The sequence below is a fragment of the Lissotriton helveticus genome, chromosome 2_1 (genome assembly GCF_964261635.1).
Source record: "Lissotriton helveticus chromosome 2_1, aLisHel1.1, whole genome shotgun sequence".
Classification (NCBI taxonomy): Eukaryota; Metazoa; Chordata; class Amphibia; order Caudata; family Salamandridae; genus Lissotriton; species Lissotriton helveticus.
Genome location: NC_136059.1, coordinates 1,274,904,142 through 1,274,916,573, shown reverse-complemented (window position 1 = coordinate 1,274,916,573; position 12,432 = coordinate 1,274,904,142). Strand labels below are relative to the sequence as shown.

The 12,432-nt window shown below is 48.1% G+C and overlaps 1 protein-coding gene across 4 annotated transcripts in view; it reads left to right on the top strand.

Moving 5' to 3' along the window:
- BMPR1B (bone morphogenetic protein receptor type 1B) overlaps window positions 1-12,432 on the top strand; it is a 573,406-nt gene that overhangs the window by 443,848 nt on the left and 117,126 nt on the right. For all 4 annotated transcript variants that reach the window (XM_078676220.1, XM_078676218.1, XM_078676221.1 and 1 more), the window contains exon 2: window positions 11,335-11,494. In XM_078676220.1, coding sequence (XP_078532346.1) covers window positions 11,352-11,494 — 143 coding nt within the window. In that variant the 5' untranslated portion in view covers window positions 11,335-11,351. The remainder of the gene's footprint in view (window positions 1-11,334; window positions 11,495-12,432) is intronic.

Below are 12,432 nucleotides of genomic sequence, written 5' to 3'. Positions count from 1 at the left end.
GTTCTCTGCTGTTTGGCTCAATTACGGAAGATGCCAGAGGATATGTTAATCTCCAAGTGAAAGCTTTTAAAGTGTTGAATGACCCCCTGGAACCTTTTTGTAATGTTTTGTGGTCGGTTTGCTGTAGTGGGATGGTGAAACCTGCTGCAACGAACTGAAGTCTTCTTTGGCCACTCCAAGTGGCATATAAGTAGGTCTCTGGCACCAGCTCAGGGCTTCACTTGAGAAGTTATGCTGTGTCTGGCCTTCACACGTTCATCGTACATGTTTCAAGTTCTCGGTACACCACGTTTTCTAAGGGCTGTGCTTTCTAATCCAGACTAATGTGCAATTCAGTAAAACCTCCCTTAATACTTAGCTATATTTTACATTTTGTTGTCGTTGTTTTAAAGGAAATTAACCACATTCGTGGATCATCTATTTAGTCTCATAGTTTAGGATCATTTTCTTTCTATATCCCAATAGCGGTCTTCTCAAGCTACTGTCTGGAGGGATGATCTTCCATTGTTTATGATGGGTTATTCGGGTGCTTTCAATAGAGAACTTTCCATCAATTTCCTTTAGGCACCTTTTCTTCTTTTGAGGACGTTGAGGAAAGTCATGGTCATGTATTTGGTCCTTTGTACTTTTACCTTGGCTCTTAACTACAGACTGGCCTCTCTGCAGCATCTTGACTGATGGAGAAGGACAACAGTGCTCAGTAAAATGAGTTCTTCTTTGCAAGGAGTCATGCACCTCCAAAGTATATCTGAACTAGTTGAAATTTGTTACAAATTGTAAAACTTTCAGAGGCACTTTACCTTTTTGCCTAATTTCTTTACCTCCGCTGGCCTTCCTATTCTCAAGGTTTTCATAAAATGCAGTGAACTGACATCTGTACAGATAGTAGAATGGGTGACGCCATTGGCACATGAGCAAAATAGACGATTCTTTCAGATCACGCAGTTAGTGAGGTAGAGAAATGGACTCCTAGACAATGTTTTTCACTGTAACTTTTTCCCTCCAACACCTGGGTCCAGCAATGATGCATTGAAGTGCTACTGTCACAAATCCAGTGGCGGCCTGTACTATTAGCACAGAGGGGGTGATTGGGGCACAAACGCATAGATAAACACTGACACTCCTGCATTTACATATGCACACAAACACACCCATCCATTCACAATACTCACATCCATATATATCCATGCTCGCACCAAACATTAAAAAATAAAATCATACTTCCCTGTGCACCTCTGCCTCGGAGATCCCGCAAGGGTTGGGAATGCTGCCTTCCCTCATTGGCTGACTTTGATCAGCCACTAAGGGAAGACAACTGTCCCTCACTCATCTGAGCTGGATGGAATCAATGAGATTGCTGCCCCGGCCCCACTCTGTGACGAGGTGTTGTGCCCTTCAGTGCTTAGAAATGAAGCGCCCAAGTTCCAGGTAATCCGAGACCAGGGGGAAGGCCTTAATGGGATTTGCCAGGCTGAAGATGTCATGGCTGCTAAAGCTGTGACTTCTTCAGCCTTGCAAAGTTTAGCTCCGGCAGCCAGGAGCCTGAGCATTTGGAGAGGAGTTGCCCTGACGGCTAGGGCGCTCGACCTCGGACCTGGGGATCTGGGTTCGAGTCTCAGTAATGACACCAAAACCTCCTGTGATTCTGGGCAAATCACTTAATCTCCACGTGCCTAAAATGAATGTGTGTCCGTCCTCATGTAACGTAACTGGTGCTATGTAAAGCGCTCTGATACCTGATTCGGTTCGGGTCTAGTTCGCGCTATATAAAACTCTGCAAAAAATAAAAAATAAATATATTTGGTGCATGTCTTGCTCCTGGCTGCCTGATCAGAAAATAGTGTATGTCATGTTGACCTTTGCTCATCCTGACAGGCAATCTTTATAGTGGTCAAAAGGTGAGGGGGCATGGCCCATCTACCCATTAGGATGACCACGGCTTCACAAATCTTTGCCTTAACATATTCATATGAATAATAGGGCAACTGTTCCAATTTCGCGGCTCTTGAAGCACCTCTTAGGTTTGGCCCAGAGAGAGAGAGTAGTTTTGCTATACTCCTTTTATTTCCCCAAAACATTGATAATAAACTATGTTGACCTGGGTCTACATGCAATGGCTTACTGTCACCCCGCTTCATCCATTAGCTAGTACAAGTGTCATTCACATTTTGCTGCCACCCAGCACAATGTGAAGCAATGGGTCTGCCCACTTTAGCCATTGGTACTCTACGCTGTTATTGGTGCTATTTTGCTTGCTCATATGTGCTCAACTGTCTAAAAGGTCATCCATTTCAGTGGCAATGCTGGCGTGCCAATCTCTGCTTTCATTTCTGCTTTCTTCTGATTATTTTTACTTATTTGTTTTGTTTTACAAACCTTCACTCACTCCTTTAGATACCAGCATGTTGAAGTTATAATGCCTATTGCATTTGTTTGCAAAAACAAATACAGAATTTCATGTTTGATGAGGCCAGACTCATTTGCTCTTCTGATGTTTGTTTTTTCAGCATGTAATTTTTATCTTTTGTGGTAACTTTGTGAAGGAAGATTACTTTTTCATTATAAACAGTTGGTTAAAGTTCATGATGTTCCTACCATGACGAGTTTCAGGCATGTGCCCCATTGACACTGCTAAACGGAGGTCTGATGTTCTCATATTTGGTGACACTGGTTCTAGAGAAGGGACCTTGTATACTGAAACCGCGCAGCAGCGCCTCCTTTCCTATAGTTAGTTCTTGAGCCTCTCGGATGGAAGACTGCTCCTTTTCATTGCCAGGTGATAGGATAGTGGGTGATGCTGCTACTGAGAGGAGAGACAATGCCAGGTACTGTGACTGAAGCTTCTGGTCCAACGCCCTGCTGTTAGAAACCTACAGTGGCAGTGCCTCACTTCTGTGGGGCACAGATCCTATTGGATACATCCTGCACAGGACGGAACCCACAGGTACTACCCCAAATGTTAACCCTTTGCGTCCCGGGATGAGAGTAAGCTCCTGTGCCAATGCTCTATTTACAGTGCAATCAATACTTGACAACCTTTTGTGCAAGTTAACCCATTTGTGTCCCCTGGATGGATGGTCTCACTCTGGTGCTCATTTGTACCAGGTATATGTCTGTCCCTTGGGTACCTAGGGGCTTAAGAGACCTAAGACTGCTGAACTCATTCGTGATGGCTCTGCATAGAATATGCATAATATAAGAGATTTCCATTATTCTCTAATATGCATTGCCGAAAGGTAGCACCTGGTCTGAAATGTACGCAAGTCCTACAGTGTCCTCTGTGTGTAGGAACTCCAGCATGAGTGGTGTCAACAGGCGTTACTATCCAATTCCAATTCCAAAAATTCTTTATTTCGGCCGCATGGGCCATAAAAGATGCAGTAAAATACAGTACATAAATACACAGTAAAATGGAATGCATATATTACAGAATATTTCCATATAAAAAGGCTAGAGGGTCTGCATGAGGTAAGGAAACACAGTGGCACCAGTTCAGGGGGACATTTTCTTCCTTATTAACCAAGCTGCCATTAGGAATTTTGATACCGCAAAGACAATGTGACCCAGGGTATTGGTTTTCATAACCCTGTATGCTTGTAGGTATTCCCGAAAACCCAGGTTTCGGCACAGCGGTGCAATCCAACGCTTCCTGGGATTCTGGTATGCGTGGCAAACAAACATTATGTGCAGATCATCTTCGTTCTTGGTTTTACAACAAGGACAGAATTTGTCACCCCCAGTGAGCCATTTGTGGGTAAATACTTTGGTGGGGAGTGTGCCAAACCTCCATTGCAGGAACAATTTCCTCGCCAAAAGAGGAAAAATAAAATCCATAAAAGGTTCAAAGAGGTAAGAATTTTTGGACTCCATAAAACGACTCGTCAGGGTGCCGGTGCTATGAGCATTGTCCATGTCAGCCAAATTTTTGTTTTTGTACAGCTGGGCAAGAGTTTTGCGTGTGATCCTTTGACAACCCTGAACTGGATCATCCCAGAGGTCTGGCAAGTTCAAACTGGACAATTCTGATTTAATAAAAGCCAGCCAGGGGATTTTGTTACTGACATTCAGCCTCAGTACATGGATAAGGTCCTGTCTATAGTGATACAGTTCCTCAGTGGACCATATCCGATGCCAGAACTTCACGGGTTTGGATAAAAGATCTTCAGCGATGGAGTGTAGGCCCAAATCCAATCTTAGGGGGAGGAGTGGCGTTCCCTGCGGGAGAGCAAGTAGGCGTCTCAAGAATGTATTTTCCACCGCTAACAATGCCTTCCCTGCTTTGTAACCCCACAGCTCGCTGCCATACATGGCTGCTGCCTTCGCTTGAGTTCTATAGGTTTCAAGGGCCGGGCTTACAGGCTTAAAGGTGGATTTATTTGCCACCTTCAGGAGTGCGCCCGATAGCTGGGATAGCTTCAGCCTTGATCTCGCTATCTGGCAGTCCCAGGCCAGGTTTTCTTGTAATGTTACCCCCAGATAGACAAAGGTCGAGACCCTCTCAAGACTAACTTCCCCCAGTTTTGGGTTGGGTCTTGTTCTGGCAGGGGGATTGAAGATCATAAACTTAGTTTTTTCTGTGTTGACCTCCAACCCGTGTTGCCGACAGAAAAGGCCAAAACCATTTACAATCCTCTGGATCCCCATGGGGGATTTGGAAAGCAGGAGGGTATCATCAGCAAACATGATTGCCGGAACCCTCCTGCCTGCCAAAACCGGGGCGTCATTGTCCTCGAGAGTGTCAAGATGTTGAATGACACTGTTAATGAAGAGGCAGAAGAGGGTTGGGGCCAGGACACAGCCCTGTCTGACTCCTCTAAGGACAGGGAATTTGCCTGAGAGCTTACCATCCCTCCCACACCTTACTTGGGCATAGTTGTTCTCGTGGAGCCTGATGATAGTACTAAGAAGGTGTGGGGGCACTCCTAGCTTCTGCAAAACCTCCCAAAGTTTCCCTCTAGGGACTAGGTCAAAGGCTGACCTCAGATCCACGAAGACCATGTACAGTCTTCCACCCTCTATGGTGACAGTCTTCCAATATAGGAGAAGAAGGCGGAAGATCTGGTCCATGGTCGACGTGTTCTTTCTGAAGCCAGCCTGAAGGGGGGTCATGATGTCATTTTCCTCCACCCAGTCCAGGAGGTGATTAAGGATGAGGCACGCAAAGAGCTTTTGGGGGACATCTATTAGGCTAATGGGCCTGTAGTTGGCGGGGAGCAGAGTAGATCCCTTCTTGTGGATCGGAACAATCTCTGCCCCCAGCCACGACTTGGGGATTGACATACCTCCTAAGATGGCATTAAAAAGAATAAGGAGGTATGGGCCCCAGATGTCCAGATGGTGCCTAAACAAATCCCCAGGTAGCCTATCTAGGCCCGGCGCCTTCCCCGCTGATAGTTGCTTCAGGGCTGCCTCCACTTCCCCCAGGGATAGTTCCAATTCACGGTCCTGTATGCCACAAGGTGCATCCAGAGCTGTGACAGGACAAGGATTGGTATCTTGATAAAGTTCCCCGAAATGGGCCTCCCAAACCTCGGGGGCAATATTGGGTTCTACTGCATTTTTGAGTTCCCCTGTGCCATTATTAACAAGGGCCCAGAATTTACGGGAGTCCCTAACTTTTAGGGCATCACAAAGATCATGCCAGTGGTTCCAGTCCCACTCGGTCCTGGCAGACGCCATCACTGTTTTATATTGTTTCCTATGGGCACGCACCTTGGCCTTGTTTGACCCCTCTTTTATTGCAGCAATGAGCTCAGACTTTGCTGCCCTACAAGAGGAGGTATACCAGGTGGGAACATGGGTCTTTTTCTTTCTATTTGGCACCAGCGGGTGGAATACCTCAGCCAAATCTCTTACAAGACCCTGGTGGATATCACCCAGTTTCTCATTGTATTCCGGGGTTCTTGGTGCGTTTAGCAGTGCATCCACCTCCATAAACCTTGGGATTGCCAACCCGTATAGTTTGCTAATGGCCTCTTCTGAGCTCACAAGTTTTCCCCACTTAACCCGTCGCCTGCTGGTTGTAAGAACCAAATCCCCCTCCTCTCCCCCTAAGTTTTCTATCACTGTTCCCGCTACATTGGGAGGCCGCTGGATATTTAAACACAGGGCATTATGATCGCTATCTGACCTGTTTATTACCCTGAAATCGTGGACTTTAGGCCAGAGTGAGATATCCACCATGATGTAATCTAGCCTCGACTCATGACCCCTCCTATTAAAAGTGCACACTGAGGGAGTATCGGAGATGGTGCGCCCATTACAAGCCCTCAGTGCGTAGTTCAGGGTAAGGGACATAAGTTGTATTACAAGGGGGGACCAGGCTTTAGGATATGGGGAGGACGAGGGTGGGACTCCCCAGTGGTCATCTTCAGCCGTGAGGGCACCCTCCGACATGCCCTCAAGGGGTTCAAAGTGGCAGTTGAAGTCTCCTCCAAGCACCACCTTGAGGTCTCCCGGCAGCTGCCCCAAGAAGGAGGAGAGGTCGTTTAGGGTGGGGGATTCGTCAGGCGCGGCAACCGGTCGAGAGTAGACATTCACAATGGCCCATGATGGTTTGCCAGGCCATGTGAGCCGAACACACTGGATGTCCTGCGAGGACGTAAGTACCTGTTCCGCCTGACATCCGGTGTGACTCGCAATCCAGATTGCCAGCCCGCCCGACGGCCTCCCCCTCCCCCCCCATTTGGCAGGAATCTCAAATACATCAAACCCATTCCTGATTACAGTGTCCCGCGCCCACGTTTCTTGAAGGAGGAGGATGTCGCTACTGGCCAGTAAATGGTCCCACTCCGGTGTGCCTTCCTTGTTTGCAATACCCGCTACATTCCACGAAACAATTCTCAGGCCCTGATCTATGGGTAGAGCGCCTTGACCTACAGTGAGGGATTGCATAGGGACGGTGGGTGGCTGAATTCCTGGCACGATGGTAGGTGGACCAGCCAGCTCGTCCCCCCCGGGTTGCAGGATGTGGCCAGCCCCGGTGTTGTGAGAAGTCCCCTGTAAGCCCAGACTGTCACCGCTGTTAGGTGGTCGGTCACTAGCGTTAACCTGCGGGGCGTATTCTATTACGGGGGCTACAGTCATTCCCACCCGACTTTGCGCTTTAACTTTAGCATTAACCTGGGAACCAGGTTCAGATACAGGGGCTCTGCTCTCTCCCACCCCCCTGCGAACCTCATCTACCATCTTTCCTGAGCCAGACGAGGTGTCACTGATTTGTAGTCAGTCGACCTGGTCTAGGCAGGAGAATCTATTGTGATGAATAAAGTTTGCCTGGGCATGTGGAAGGTGGTGCCTTGGTCTGTATCGTGAACCATCCACAGCAAAGCCCACTCTAGTCCACCCCTTCTCCCCCCTTGCCTCTGTACTACTTGCATTTGGGTAGAAGTACGAGAGGGGGACTAATTCTATGTTGGACTTGTCAGGCCTAGCAAGCCAATTAGAAATATAGTTGGCTACGTGGGGGCTTTTAAAACTTATGATGATACAATCCCCAGCCCTATTCTTTGGGGTGTGACCAATCCAGGGGATCCTCCTAGCCATCAGGACCTCGCCTTTCAGGTTAGGGGGCAGCGGCCTGTTGATGCTAAGCCAGCTTATCACCTTGTTGCGTAACGAGTCTTGGGGCTCCCTCATATCACCAATTAACTCAGGTACTCCCACCATGATTACCGTGTAAGGGACCGCTTCTGGAGGCAGGTTGACCACCCTACGCCTATCACTTTGGGGAGCGGGACCATCAGTAGAGCCATTTGTAGGGATCACAGCTCCCCCAGTCTGTGGCGCTGGAAGTTGCTTTGATCTCCTTGGGGCCGGAACAGGGGGCCTGGGAGCCGAGGGCAACAAAGGGGGCGACTGAGGAACAGGCGCACCGTCCGTGCCTAGCAGCACCGCATTAGCGCCCTGTGACGGTGTAACGGACCGCAGGCTATTCACCAGGGAGGCCCGGGGGACTGGAGGGGGGTTAGTCACATTTCTGTCTGTCCCAGGGCTTTTCCTTAGATGACTGCTTTCCAGGGCCTTCAATCTGGACTCTATGGCGTCCAGTTTAGCTGCAATGGGGGTTAACAAGTTCCTCATAATATCAGTGAGTGTGTTAACTAATGAGTCAGTGCTAGTAGAAGTGGAAGTTGCCCCACCAAAAATAAAAGGGCCCGTGTGCAAGGGTAGGGAAGCAGGAGCTGGAGAGCCCGTGCGAATCGGCCTGGACCCTGATAGGTTGAGGTCAGGAGAGGCAGAAATGTCTATGCTGTCGGACTGGTTTAGCTCTACTGTGTCCACTTTGGCCCTCTTTGCCTTCTTTGCTTTCCTGGACCTTTTCCTTTTAGGGGGGTGTTCTACTAGGCTGCCTACATCATCTATGGGCAAGTCGGCCTGACCTGCATCTTGCAGGACTGTTCCCCTGCTTTCCGGAATGGTAGTATGGTCAGAGATCCCAGATAGCCGGGAAGAGTTCCTGTCCCTCTGCGTCAAGGGAGTTCTTAACTGCTGAAGGACCGACTCAATCGTCTGGTCAATGCTGTCCAGTAGTGACATGTGGGTGGCATCCAGTGTGATCGGTGTACTCGCGTCTGTAGAAAAGGTATCCCCCTGATCCAGAAACACACTTTCCGGGCCCATCTCGAGGTGGGCCTCAGGGATTGACGAGCATATACTAGCTAGGTTACTCGTCTTTGGGAAAAATGTATCCAAAGTGCTTATACCTTGTTGGGCAGACTTGCTTCTTGAGGTTCTGGTCGCCATGATGGAGTATGTAAGGGGAGCTAAAGAAAGCCCGGGGCGTCAGAGGGGTGGCCCGGTCCGGTCTCTGCCGGCCTCTAACGGCCTAGAACGGCCCGCTCTTTGCCCGGTCTTCGCCCCGGTGACCGCCCCGCGCGCGTCCCGCGATGCGCGTGGGCGAGTTCACCTAAGTATGACAGGGGGGCGTGGCACTGGGAGGGGGCGCGGCGCGGCGGGAAGAGGAACCAGCTGACGATGACCAATGGAATGCTGGTCCTCGCAGTCCCGCTCGCCTGCGCCTCTCACCTCCACTGCGGCCGGACTCTCAGGCGGTATCTCCCCAGGCAAGCAGACGTTGGCTCCCAGCCAGGACAGTGGCGAGCAGGTCAGCAGGGCAAATACTCCACACGAGCGGCACCCGCGGAGCGGGGGCCGCGAGGAGTTAAGTAGTGGCTCAGGCGGGGGGGCGCGGCACTGGGAGGGGGCGCGGCGCGGCGGGAAGAGGAACCAGCTGACGATGACCAATGGAATGCTGGTCCTCGCAGTCCCGCTCGCCTGCGCCTCTCACCTCCACTGCGGCCGGACTCTCAGGCGGTATCTCCCCAGGCAAGCAGACGTTGGCTCCCAGCCAGGACAGTGGCGAGCAGGTCAGCAGGGCAAATACTCCACACGAGCGGCACCCCGTTACTATCCGTATGTCCGCAGCTCAGCAGAATTGATATTTCCTCTTGATAAAGCTATCCTTGCACAGAGTATAAAACTAGATTAGCATTTCTGCAGAACTCGTGCAAAATGATGACCAGAATTCTGATCACGTGTCAAAGTGGAGCATCACTCCTCTGTACAGATTCAATTCAGTTGTGAATGACCATCTATGGTTTTGTATTTCCATTTGGTTTGCCATGTGGTACATCACGTCCTGAAAACAATCATACATGTGTCTGTCCTGAAAACATCATACACGTGTTTCTTTTACTCGATCTCTGTGCGACATTCCAAGCTTTAGCTGGGCACAGCCACCCCTTCCGTCACTACCACCTACTCTTACTTACAAACAGACAGAATGCATAGCTCTGAACTCTTCCAAAAATTGTGCGCCTTGAGGCGTAAGATTGCAACCTTCAAGAGGAAGAATGTCATATTCCAAAGCAAATCAGTAATATCGGATTATTCTCTTTTCTCTAATGAGGTGCTGGTGCTTCGTTCTGCCCACCAACCTGTCCTTGGATGGAATCTCCCGGATACAAACTTGTACTTTGAGACAAGGATCTGCCTATTCTATCCCCGGGTTCAGTTCCAGGCTTCCTGACCGCTCGTTGCTTGCGCAATCATTCTTGCTCTCTCACCAAGGAATACATTCAGTGGATCCATCCACAGGACATCCCTAGGCTCTACATTGTCCGCTGTATTGGCTTCTTCGGTGGTCCCATTATTTTGAGTATCTTGTTAACTGTAGTAGAACCTAGCACCACGATTGCATGGGCAAAACCCCACTCATTTGTTTAATCTTTTCAATGGGCTCTGGGATCCTGCTACTGGAGGCAGTACATTTCGGTGTAGGTCAGAGAGATTCCTGTTAACAAGAAGAATTATAATTATTGAGTAAGCAACGAGTTGATGTGCTTGTATGATGGTGACCAGCTACATAAACTAGTCCGATTTAATTCCAGTCTCTAATTTATGTAATCTCTTTGCTGATGATTGTTTGATTTTGTTCAGTTTTTACAGTTTAGTATTACTATGCAGCTTTTTTTCTCATACTTTAATCAAAGTGGTTCCTTCTTTATGCACAGTTTTGGTTATTCCTGCAGTTATGTAAAACACAACCACAAATTAATGCACAGTATGCTCATCAATGAACAATTGCTGTTTCAATAAAATCCAGCAAGAAAACACATTTAAGAAAAGTAAAGAAATCGGGCACTACATAAGAATAGTGACATGCCGGGCAGTGCTCTTGAAAATTGCATGTTGCTGCTGTTGGCTGTATTTGATTTGTCATTCAGAGACAAACCGGTGATTATGTGAATGTTATGTTTCTGAATTGTGCGTGGTGAACAGTCAAATTATTTTTGTTGTTTCCAACTTACTTAAACAATGTGTTGAGGTCTTCTCTAGGACCATGACAAAGATAGTTGTAGTAGCCTTCTTCTTAGCGGTAGACCTGTAGCACAGACGTGATCTGGTCACAATCCTCAAGGTGCAAAAGTTGGCACATTAGAGTCTCTGTCAAGGGGCAGGCAGCAGGGAAAAGGTGTTTGAGGCAAACTGAAGAGGACTACTGGTTGGAAATGTCCACCCAGTTCTTTAGAGATTAGACAACGCGAGCTTCGGACTGTGTGCAAAGGTCAGAGAGGAGCAGTGTTCCAAGAGGTAGGCGAGTGCCACTGATCTGTGTAATTGTGTTTCATTCAATGACCCAAACTAATTTGTCTTCAACTCTTACTTTATCAGAACATGTAGGACAATTCAACCAGTTAGACGTACAGTCCAGAAATCTTCAGTCCACACTCGATTATATTCAAACATTGTACCCGCACACTAATTGGCTCAATAATTATGCAACTGTCTGGTAGTTTGCCGTGAAAATAACAGTTTGTCATTCTCTCCTAGCCCACTTGCAAGAAAAAATGTACCTCCGGAATGCAGTGCAGAAGACCATAGACAGCAGGAAAGAAGACGGAGAGACTGCCGTGCCCCTTGTGCCTGAACCGACTCTGAACTGTAGCTGTTACCATTCCTGCCCCGAGGGTACAGTCAACAATACCTGCCCGTGAGTACCGCTGCCGTCAACTCCTAGAGTTACCCAGGGAAGGTTACAGACTCCTGACACAGATTTGCAGCAGTTTTCGTTTCCACCTGTTACTTTGATCTGTTCTTTTGAAGAGGAGGCATGATGTAGAGCATGCCAGAAGTTTTGTTCCTTCCGATACGCTTCCAACTCTCACTGTTGTATACTTTTCATTGATGAGGGTAATTCAGTCATGGCGGTCTTTTCTTATTAGTTTTTTGAGCAAAGGGTTACTTATTTAGTTTTGTACAACTCTTGTGCTACTCTGTGGCCAGCTTGTAGTGATGTTCCAAATGCCTGGTGTGCAGGGTTGCCTTGCAAGCGTTGTGGTTCATGAAGTGTGTACTGGAAGAGGGAGCTTAGTTGTGGTCAGTGATAAGAGCGTAAAAGGGGAGTTTTACCCTTTTTTAAAGGTTTTGAAAATCGAGTGTCTTGAAGAGTGCAGGCTTGATGCTACGAACTGGGTGATAGTGCTTATAAAGCCCACACTACCATTAAGCACCACTTAATGCTGGTGTTTTTAAAGGCATCTAGACACATTAGAAAGTCTTCCTGATGATTTTCAGTGAGGTGGAGAATACTAGGACGAATTCCAGGTAACAGGATCTTTCACCGAGCAGAAGCTCCTACCCTGCACGGACAAATTGATTGTTGGTACCTTCAGTAGAGCTTAACACTTGAAAGGTAGGTAGAGTATATGTATTTCAGGAGTGATCATAGCTGATTAAGAAGCAGGAGCTAGTTAGGGTACAAATATTTAGGTCACATGCAGAGGCTTAAATCGTATATTCTCAGCGACTGTAACACTTACAGCGGACTACAGATGTACTGTCGAACAGTTTCGCAGTGAAACTCAAGTGAGATGGGTGAACGTGGACTGTGCATTGTGTGCAGCTCGGTGTAGTATTCATGGTGCATGA